The sequence below is a fragment of the Erinaceus europaeus genome, chromosome 12, assembly GCF_950295315.1.
Source record: "Erinaceus europaeus chromosome 12, mEriEur2.1, whole genome shotgun sequence".
Lineage (NCBI taxonomy): Eukaryota > Metazoa > Chordata > Mammalia > Eulipotyphla > Erinaceidae > Erinaceus > Erinaceus europaeus.
This window is the reverse complement of record NC_080173.1, coordinates 96,585,951-96,596,776: the sequence shown is the minus strand read 5'-3', so window position 1 is coordinate 96,596,776 and position 10,826 is coordinate 96,585,951. Positions and strand designations below refer to the sequence as shown.

The 10,826-nt window shown below is 47.7% G+C and overlaps 1 protein-coding gene across 2 annotated transcripts; it reads right to left on the bottom strand.

Moving 5' to 3' along the window:
* Positions 1-72: 72 nt before the first annotated feature.
* On the bottom strand, positions 73-10,672 carry ZMYND10 (zinc finger MYND-type containing 10). Of its 2 annotated transcripts, none has more exons than XM_016190067.2 (12): positions 10,570-10,672; positions 10,175-10,283; positions 2,910-3,026; positions 2,743-2,796; positions 2,492-2,629; positions 2,327-2,415; positions 2,133-2,233; positions 1,245-1,417; positions 962-1,087; positions 742-863; positions 470-595; positions 73-386 (listed from the first exon to the last, which is right to left on the bottom strand). In XM_016190067.2, the coding sequence occupies exons 2-12, from the start codon at positions 10,244-10,246 to the stop codon at positions 311-313; spliced, it is 1,194 nt and encodes a 397-aa protein (XP_016045553.2). In that variant the 5' UTR covers positions 10,247-10,283; positions 10,570-10,672; the 3' UTR covers positions 73-310. The 2 variants fall into 2 exon arrangements, with proteins under 2 accessions (XP_016045553.2, XP_060060599.1); XM_060204616.1 differs by having other exon boundaries at positions 10,523-10,666.
* Between the last annotated feature and the right edge of the window lie 154 nt (positions 10,673-10,826).

The following is a 10,826-nucleotide window of genomic DNA, read 5'->3' as shown; positions in this document are numbered from 1 at the left end:
AACTCCCCTCCCTTAACGACAGCGACGTTGTCGTCGTCGACGACCGCAAAGGCCCCAAGGAGACAAGCGCGCTTCTGGAGGCCCGCTTTACTGTGTTAGAGGAAGAGGGTCCCCACATCCGGGCCTCACCCCCGCCCCAGCTCGGCCCCGGGTGGGGCACCGGCACCCGGGAGATGGGATGGGGCCGCAGCAGCTCCCCGCAAGGTGCTCACCACCTGGGGAGCTGCACCGAGCCCTGTCACAGGTTCCCGGGCACAGGCTGGCTGGCAGGGTTTCTCGCCGGCGCGCTCTCCGCAGCTTCAGTCTTTCTTCACTTGGCTCTGCCATCCTGGGCTGCCCTGGCACACACCTTCCCATGCTTCTCCCAGTGCTTGACTTGGCATTCCCTGTAGGTAGGTGGGCAGTGAGGCCTGCAGTGCTTGTGGGCATGTAGTGGGGCTCAGGGCTCCGGGTCCGAGGGCCCCCTCACCTGCAGCAGTACCACTCGTTCTGGCATCGCGAGCAGCGCTTGGAGGCCTCTGCGCTGCAGTAGGCGCAGTGGGGGCGCTCGGGGGCCACTGCTTCGAGCACGTCCAGCCTGTAGGTCTCAGCCCACCTGGGAGAGGGGTCGAGGGCCAGGAGGGCCTGGCTGAGGCTGGAAGGGGGCACCACAGGGGTGCCCCTCCCCACGCCCAAGCTTCCAGCACCTCCCCCCCCCCCACACACACACACCAACTCCTTGTGCTGCATCAGCCGCCTCACCTGCGTGCCTGCAGCCGCAGGTCCTGCTCTGAGGGGCTGAACATGTGCCGCAGTTGGTGTTTGGCAATAGCTCTCCACTTTCCTTTGTTCTCTTGCTCCAACCGTTGCCAGATTTCTGGGATCTGGATATGTGTGTGTGTGGGGGGGGAGAGAAAGTGGTAGGGAAAAGCTGGCAAAGTAGACAGTGACCTCCAGTAACTAACTTCCTAGTGCCTAGTACCTGTTCCAACACAAGGTCCTTCTTAGGGGTCTGGGTTTCAGCCAGGGCCAGGTGGGCTAGGAAAGCCTGCAGGTCTGCTAGGTTGGGCAGCTGGTCAAGCAGTGTGTCTGTGAGGAAAGCCCGGAGCTGCAGGGTGTGCGGGAGAGGAGGTCACTGTGGGGCAGTGCTGGCTAGAGAGGTTGGCTGGGCTAGACTGAGGCTGCCTGCAGAGCACGCGTCCCTGAGGCCCCCAGTCTGGAAAGAGGACTGGGTGGGGCTGGGGTGCTTGGACTGGAGTCCCCACCTTGAGGAGCTGTCCCTTGGCAAAGCTTGTGAGGCAGTAGCGGGCCTGGGCCTCCGGGCTGAGCAGCAGGTTGTACAGGGCGATCCACACCTGTCCGTCCAACTTGCTCAGCTTTTGCTGCTCTGAGGGGGCCACTGTCTGCCAACGGCCACCCTCAAATTGCTGCAGCTTGCCTAGGAAGAGGACACACACACTGGGATGCCTTCTCTCTGAGTGAGCTAGGAACATCAGTTGATGGCTGTCTGGGCACAGGGCTTGCCCAGGCTAGGTTGCTGCTCACTCCAGAGCAGAGTGAATTCTTGAGAGTGGCCACATAGACCTTGCTTGCTACAAAACCCAGGTCTAGGCCCATGTTGAGAGAACCATTCTAATACCTTCTGTGGGCTCAGGGTCAGTGTTTGTCTGCTTACCGTACACACAATCTGGCTTTGAGCCTAGCCTCCATCATACTGGAAAAAACCTCAGGGCTATAGTATCTTTCCCCTTTTGTTGCTCTTGTTGTTTATAGGTGTTGTTGTTACTATTATTGTTGTCATTGTGGGATAGGACAGAGAGAAACTGAGAGGGGAAGGGAAGACAGAGAGGGGGAGAGAAAGATAGACACCTGCAGACCTGTTTCACCGCTTGTGAAACGACCCCCCTGCAGGTGGGGAGCCGGGGGCTCGAACTGGGATCCTTACGCCCATCCTTGCGCTTCATGCCACCTGTGCTTAACCCGCTGCGCTACCGCCCGACTCCACATCTCTTTCTTTTTATCTGAAAAAATTAGTTTAGTGGAGCCCCCAGAGATGACCAAAACAAACAAACAAAAAAGTAAGTCTAGCCCCAGCCATCCTCAGGAAGTCCTGGAAGCAGTGAAGGGGGCTTGGGCAGAGAACAGAACCCTACCTCCTTCCCGCCGGCGCCAGGGACTGTGCTCCAGCAGTTCCACCAGGAGGCAAGGTAGGTTGTGGGTGCTGAGCATGCGGCTCAAGGTGCTCAGGGCAAGGCTAGGGGTGGGGTTGGAGAGGGGTGAGCAGAGACTGCAGAGCCAGGCTCCCAGTCTCCCGACCCCCAGGAACCAGCCCTGCAGGGCTGCCCACCTATCCACACAGTCTGTGATGTAGCGCAGCACCGAGAGGGCCTTCAGTGTGATTTCAAATTCCATCATCTCCGCCTGCTTCTGCAGCTCCTGGGGGAGCCACACGGGGCTCAGGCCTCCTGAAGCTATAGCCTGCCCACTGCTGACCCGGGGGACCTCAGCCCACCTGCATGGGGTTGCTGTAGTGCGACTCCTTCTCCACATCAGGGGACCCATGGCCATTCCGGGCCACCAACAGAGTCAGCTTGCGGTGGCAGTAGTCCACCAGGTCCAAGACTGTTTCTTCAGCTGACTCACACACCTCCTGGGGAACAGAAGGAGAGCAACCCTTCCTGTCTTGGATGGCCCCCCACACACACACACACACAAGAGTCACAACCCCCTTTCCTGCCGGGCTCTGCAGGGCAGGTGCCTCACCTTGTGGAAGAACACGGTTTCTAGGAGGTTGATGATGGAGGCCTCATGGTGTAACTGTCAGATAATGAGCAGGACTGGGCCTGGGGGTGCTGCAGAGGGGCAGGGGATGCCAGCTATCCACCCTAGCCCAGGACCCACTGAAGGGGCAGTCCAGGAGCCCAGCCTACCACCATGTAGATGGGGAAGGTGTTCTGGGGCTTGAAGTCCTCCAGCCGGCACAGCACAGGGAACACTTTCTGCTTCCACATCTCCACTGAAACCAGTTCCTCCACCAAGGTGGGGACCTTTCAGGGGAAGGGGCAAGGACAGCCATAAGGGGGCCAGCCTCGGCCTGGCAGTCTTGCCCCTGGCTCAGCATAGCTCTGCTCAGAACTTCCAGAGTCCCTAGAATCTCCTGTGCCACACAGATCCTTTCCGGCACTGCACACCGTCACTTCCAGCTGCCTCCAACTCCAACATTCCCAGGCTTCCCATCTGCCACACTCCAAGGACTTGGCCTCATTCCCAGGCTGCCTTGCTTCCCTGTGGCTGAACCCCTGCTCCCTCCTCCCATCTCCAGCACTTGCCTTCTTCTCAGAGCTCTTCATAGTGCTGTATTCCTGCCCCGCCCTAACAAGGAACTTCACTTTTCTTTTTTTTAAATATATTTTTAATGATTTTTTTAAAAAAAAAAAAAACTTCATTTATTGGACAGAGACAGTCAGAAACCGAGAAGGAAGGGGGAGATAGAAAAGGAGACAGAGGCAGGGCAGATAGCATAGTGGTTATGCAAAGAGACTCCCATGCCTGAGGCTCCAAAATCTCAGGTTCAATCCCCCGCACCACCATAAGCCAGAGCTGAGCAGTGCTCTGGCAAAATAAATAAAATAAAATAAGAAAAGGAGACAGCTTTAATTACCTTACTGGATTGACACAAGTCAATCCAGGAAATAGTGATCAGTAATTTGAAAAGTACTAAGAGAGGGAACTCATAACATAATATATAAAATGGGTAAACCAACAAGAAGAAATATTGGAGAAACTAACCAGGACAACAGTCCAGCTAAAAGCCCCCCAAAGGGTGAAGCACAAAATAACAAGGTCAACATCCAAACATTAGCTAAGGAAATAATCACAGGAGTTAGTAAAGAGTTTGAAAGAATTGTAATCAGAAATACAGGAACAACAAATGAGACTCTGGAAGAAAACACTAACTATCTCAAGGTTATTAGAGAGCTGAAAGCTGAAATAGCTGAGCTAAGAACACAACTAGCTGAACAAGCTAAAACAGTATCAGAACAGGGAAACAAAATAGATGAACTCCAGAAAACAGTAGAGGGGAGAGAGAATAGAATCAATGAGGCTGAAGACAGAATTAGCAAGATCTAGGACGAATTAGAGACAACTAAAAAAGAAGTAAGAGATCTCAAAAAGAGATTAAGAGATGCTGAGAACAACAACAGAGTCCTATGGGATGACTTCAAAAGAAACAATATACGCATTATTGGCATACCGCAGGAAGAAAGAGAAGGAGAGGAAGAAAGCATTTTCCAGGCCATAATAACTGAAAACTTCTCTAGTCTAGACAACATCAAAGACATAAAGATTCAAGAAGCCCAGAGGGTCCCAAACAGAATGAACCCAGACTTAAAGACACCAAGACACATCATATTTAGAATGGAAAGGAATAAGGATAAAGAAAGGATCCTGAAGGCTGCAAGAGAAAAACAAAGAGTCACCTACAGAGGAAAACCCATAAGATTAGCAGCAGACTTCTCCACACAAACACTACAGGCCAGAAGAGAATGGCAAGATATCTATCAAGTGCTCAATGAGAAAGGCTTTCAGCCAAGAATACTATATCCTGCTAGACTATCATTCAGACTAGATGGAGGCATCAAAACTTTCTCAGACAAGCAACAGTTGAAGGAATCAACTATCAACAAGCCTGCCCTGAAAGAAGTTCTGAAAGGTCTTCTATAAACAGTCAGACCATCATAAATAGGACATATATCAGAACACTCTAAAACTCTTTAAGAATGGTGTTAAAATATCTTCAATCTTTGATATCAATAAATGTCAATGGCCTGAATTCACCTATTAAAAGACACAGAGTAGGAAGATGGATCAGAAAATACAATCCAACAATATGTTGTCTACAGGAAACCCACCTAACTCAACAAGACAAACACAGACTTAAAGTGAAAGGATGGAAAACTATCATACAAGCCAATGGCCCACAAAAAAGGGCAGGAACAGCTATTCTCATATCTGACACGATAGACTTTAAAATAGATAAGATTAAAAAAGATAGGAATGGACACTACTTAATGCTCAGAGGATCAGTCAATCAAGAGGACTTAACAATTATTAACATCTATGCACCCAATGAGAAGCCATCTAAATACATCAAACTTCTACTGAAAGAGCTACAGCAAAATATTAACAGCAACACAATCATAGTAGGGGACTTCAATACCCCACTCTCTCAACTTGACAGATCATCCAGGCAGAAAATCAATAAAGACATAAGGGAGCTAAATGAAGAGATAGATAAACTAGAACTATTGGACATTTTCAGAGTCATTCATCCCAAGAAACTGGAATACACATTTTACTCAAATCCACATGGGTCATTCTCATAGACCCTATGTTAGGATAGACCATATGTTAGGCCACAAAGACAGCATCAGCCAATTCAAGAGCATTGAAATCATCCCAAGCATCTTCTCAGACCACAGTGGAATTAAACTAACACTTAACAATCAACAAAAGATTAGTAATAGTCCCAAAATGTGGAAGCTCAACAGTACACTTCTTAACAACCTCTGGGTCAAAGAGGAAATCAAGGAAGAAATCATAATGTTTCAAGACTTCAATGAAAATGAGGACACAAGCTATCAAAATATTTGGGACACAGCTAAGGCAGTACTGAGAGGGAAGTTCATAGCTATACAAGCACACATTAGGAAACAAGAAAATGCACAAATAAACAGCCTGATTGCACATCTTAAAGACCTAGAAGAAGAACAACAAAGGAACCCTAAAGCAACCAGAAGGACAGAAATCACTAAAGTTAGGGCAGAAATCAATAACATTGAAAATAAGAAAACCATACAAAAGATAAATGAAAGTAAATGTTGGTTCTTTGAAAGAGTAAACAAAATTGACAAACCTTTAGCCAGACTCACAAAACAAAAAAGGGAGAAGACCCAAATAAATCGGATAGTAAATGAAAGAGGAGATATCACAACAGACACCGCAGAAATTCAACATATCATGTGAGGCTACTATGAATAACTATATGCCACCAAGCTAGAAAACCTGGAAGAAATGGATGATTTCCTAGATACCTACCAACTTCTAAAACTAAGTAAAGAGGAAGTGGATAATATGAACAGGCCCATCACAGCCAATGAAATTGAAACAGTTATCAAAAACCTCCCCAAAAATAAAAGTTCTGGACCAGATGGTTTTACAAATGAATTCTACAAAACCTTCAAAGAAGAACTAATACCTCTACTTTTAAAAGTTTTCCAGAAGATTGAAGACACTGGAATACTCCCTGCCAGCTTCTATGAAGCTAACATCACTCTGATACCAAAAACAGACAGGGACACAACCAAAAAAGAAAACTACAGACCAATATCTCTGATGAACATAGATGTGAAAATACTGAACAAAATTCTAGCCAACCGGATACAGCAGTATATTAAAAAGATTGTTCATCATGACCAAGTGGGGTTTATCCCAGGCATGCAAGGTTGGTTTAATATACGTAAATCAATCAATGTGATCCACCACATCAACAAAAGCAAGACCAAAAACCACATGATCATATCAATAGATGCAGAGAAAGCCTTTGACAAAATCCAACATCCCTTTATGATCAAAACACTACAAAAAATGGGAATAGATGGAAAATTCCTGAAGATAGTGGAGTCTTTATATAGCAAACCTACAGCCAACATCATACTCAATGGTGAAAAACTGGAAGCATTTCCACTCAGATCAGGTACTAGACAGGGATGCCCACTATCACCATTACTATTCAACATAGTGTTGGAAGTTCTTGCCATAGCAGTCAGGCAGGAGCAAGGAATTCAAGGGATACAGATTGGAAGAGAAGAAGTCAAAGTCTCCCTATTTGCAGATGACATGATAGTATACACAGAAAAACCTAAGGAATCCAGCAAGAAGCTTTTTGAAATCATCAGGAAATACAGTAAGGTGTCAGGCTACAAAATTAACATTCAAAAGTCAGTGGCATTCCTCTATGCAAACACTAAGCTAGAAGAAATTGAAATCCAGAAATCAATTCCTTTTACTGTAGCAACAAAAACAATCAAATATCTAGGAGTAAACCTAACCAAAGAAGTGAAAGACTTGTATACTGAAAATTATGAGTCACTACCCAAGGAAATTTAAAAAGACACAAAGAAGTGGAAAGATATTCCATGTTTATGGATAGGAAGAATTAACATCATCAAAATGAATATACTACCCAGAGCCATCTACAAATTTAATGCTATCCCCATCAAGATCCCAAGCACATTTTTTAGGAGAATAGAACAAATGCTACAAATGTTTATCTGGAACCAGAAAAGACCTAGAATTGCCAAAACAATCTTGAGAAGAAAGAACAGAACCGGAGGCATCACACTCCCAGATCTCAAATTGTATTATAGGGCCGTTGTCATCAAAACTGCTTGGTACTGGAACATGAATAGACACACTGACCAGTGGAATAGAATTGAGAGCCCAGAAGTGAGCCCCCACACCTACAGACATCTAATCTTTGACAAAGGGGCTCAGACTATTACATGGGGAAAGCAGAGTCTCTTCAACAAATGGTGTTGGAAACAATGGGTTGAAACATGCAGAAGAATGAAACTGAACCACTGTATTTCACCAAATACAAAAGTAAATTCCATGTGGATCAAGGACTTGGATGTTAGACCACAAACTATCAGATACTTAGAAGAAAATATTGGCAGAACTCTTTTCCGCATAAACTTTAAAGACATCCTCAATGAAACGAATCCAATTACAAGGAAGACTAAGGCAAGTATAAACCTATGGGACTACATCAAATTAAAAAGCTTCTTCACAGCAAAAGAAACCACTACCCAAACCAAGAGACCCCTCACAGAATGGGAGAAGATCTTTACATGCCATACATCAGATAAGAGTTTAATAGCCAACATATATAAAGAGCTCACCAAACTCAACAACAAGAAAACAAATAACCCCATCCAAAAATGGGAGGAGGACTTGGACAGAATATTCACCACAGAAGAGATCCAAAAGGCCGAGAAACACATGAAAAAATGCTCCAAGTCTCCAATTGTCAGAGAAATGCAAATAAAGACAACAATAAGATATCACTTCACTCCTGTGAGAATGTCATACATCAGAAAAGGTAACAGCAGCAAATACTGGAGAGGGTGTGGGCTCAAAGGAACCCTACACTGCTGGTGGGAATTTAAATTGGTCCAACCTCTGTGGAGAACAGTCTGGAGAACTCTCAGAAGGCTAGAAATAGACCTACCCTATGATCCTGTAATTCCTTTCCTGGGAATATATCCTAAAGAACCCAACACATCCATCCAAAAAGATCTGTGTACACATATGTTCTTGTCAGCACAATTTGTAATAGCCAAAACCTGGAAGCAACCCAGGTGTCCAACAACAGATGAGTGGCTGAGCAAGTTGTGGTCTATATACACAATGGAATACTACTCAGCTATAAAAAATGGTGACTTCACCGTTTTCAGCCGATCTTGGATGGACCTTGAAAAAATCATGTTGAGTGAAATAAGTCAGAAACAGAAGGATGAGTATGGGATGATCTCACTCTCAGGCAGAAGTTGAAAAACACGATCAGAAAGAAAACACAAGTCGAACCTGAACTGGAATTGGTGTATTGCACCAAAGTAAAAGACTCTGGGGTGGGTGGGTGGGTGGGGAGAATACAGGTCCAAGAAGGATTCAGAGGACCTAGTGGGGGTTGTATTGTTATATGGGAAACTGGGGAATATTATACATGTACAAACTATTGTACTTCCTGTTGAATGTAAAACATTAATTCCCCAATAAAAAATAAAAATAAATAAAATAAAAAAAAGAAAAGGAGACAGAGACATCTGCAGCACTGCTTCACCACTTGCAAAGCTTTCTCCCTGTAGTGGGGACTGGGGGTTCAAACCCAGGTCCTTGTGCATCGTAACATGTATATTCAACCTGGTGCACCACCACCAGGTCCCACCCAGATATTTTACTCTTCCCCTGTACTGGACATTTGTCAAATGCTGCCTCAGGGCAGGGAGTGGTAACAGCTCTGTGCTCTTATTCTAGCTAGGCTAGTCCCTGCTTTTCCTATCCTCTTTTTTTTTTTTTTTAACCAGAGCACTGCTCAGCTCTGTGTTTTTTTTTTTTAATATTTATTTATTCCTTTTTGTTGCCCTTGTTTTTTTAAATTATTTTTGTAGTTATTATTGTTGTTGTTGATGATGTCATTGTTGTTGGATAGGACAGAGAGAAATGGAGAGAGGAAGGGAAGACAGAGAGAGGGAGAGAAAGACACCTGCAGACCTGCTTCACCGCCTGTGAAGCGACTCCCCTGCAGGTGGGGAGCCGGGGGCCTGAACCTGGATCCTTACACTGGTCCTTGTGCTTTGCACCACATGCGCTTAACCTGCTGTGCTACTGCCCGACTCCCTAAGCTCTGGTTTATGGTGGTACAGGGGACTGAACCCAGGACTATGGAGCCTCAGGCATCAGAGTCTGTTTGCATAACTTTTATGCTATCTACCCCACCCTCTCCTCTTTCTCCAATGCCTCCTTCCTTGGCAAAGCCTCAATCCTACCTACTTAAGTGGTGACCTCACTCCTCTATGATGTTAAGGTCTTGTTCAGAACTTGGGCAGTCTTCCCCTAATGCCTGGACTGTTATATATATATATACATATAATTGTTTTTACAGAGATAGGGAGAGAGAGAGAGATACCAGCAGGCTGCTTACATAGTATAGTGGATCTACAGAAAAGCCTTCATGCCTGAGGCTCCAGAGGCTGAGGTTCAAACCCTAGTTTTCCAGGAGCCAGTAGCCAGAGGTTGATGGCTCTGGTTAAAAAATAAAAAAAATAATAAAAAAAGCACTGAGCTCCCTCCAGTGCGGCGGAGGTTGGGCTGGCACCTGGTTCTGCACCCATGGCAAAGCTGCACACTATCCAAGTCGGCGTGTAAGATCACCGACTATATCCTTTGCCCAGAACCTGGCCTGGAGTGCCAAGGGCCTGTCGGCAGGAGGGATGCAAACTCCAGTGTGATCACACTCCTTTGAGGAAGACAGGTGTAGCAGCCCGAGGGGGAGGCGGCACCCAGGGTGCTCCTGAGGGGGCAGAGTGCGGAGGTGGGCGCGGGTGGGGAGGCAGGAGCCCTTCCTGTGCACCTTCCCGTGCGTGACCAGCAGCTCCTGGATGGGCTCTCCCTGGCTGGCCGTGGCGTCGAGGATGGCCTGCATGTTCAGCTTCTCCAGGCTCTCATGCTGCTGGTTCCACCTGCGCAGAGCGGTGAGTGTGGGCGCCTGGCTGTTCCTGCTGCACTGGGGCCCCTCAGAAGCCAGCTGCAGCTCAGCGTCACAGCTCCCTCTAGGAAAGCTTTACCCCCCCCGCCCCGGCTCGGGGTCCTTCCGCACTGTCAGCAGCCCCCATGGCAGGCCCGCACCCTTAAAGCCTCTGCCAACCCCACCCCCACCCCCACCCAATCTTCTTTGGGATCGTGGGTGCAGCCGCCTCACCCAGGGGAGCCCGTGTCTCGCAGGGGGAAGCAGCGCAGCCCCCGCACCAGCGCCTCGGCCTCCCCAGGCATCAGCAGCTCCAGGTCGCTCATGTCGGGACGAGGGCCGGAGCAGCTCGCACCCGGGTGGGATGTGCACTGGCGCCCCGGGGTGCACAACGGTTGAAGAGCGCTGGGTGTGTACGGATGTGCGTTGCCATGGCGACGGTAGCCCGGCGCCTGCGCAGTGGGTCGGCCCCGCCTGGGTCGGTGCTCCGCTGCGCGCAGGCCGCCGGCAGAGGGCGACTTTGCGCTCCACCGCTCCC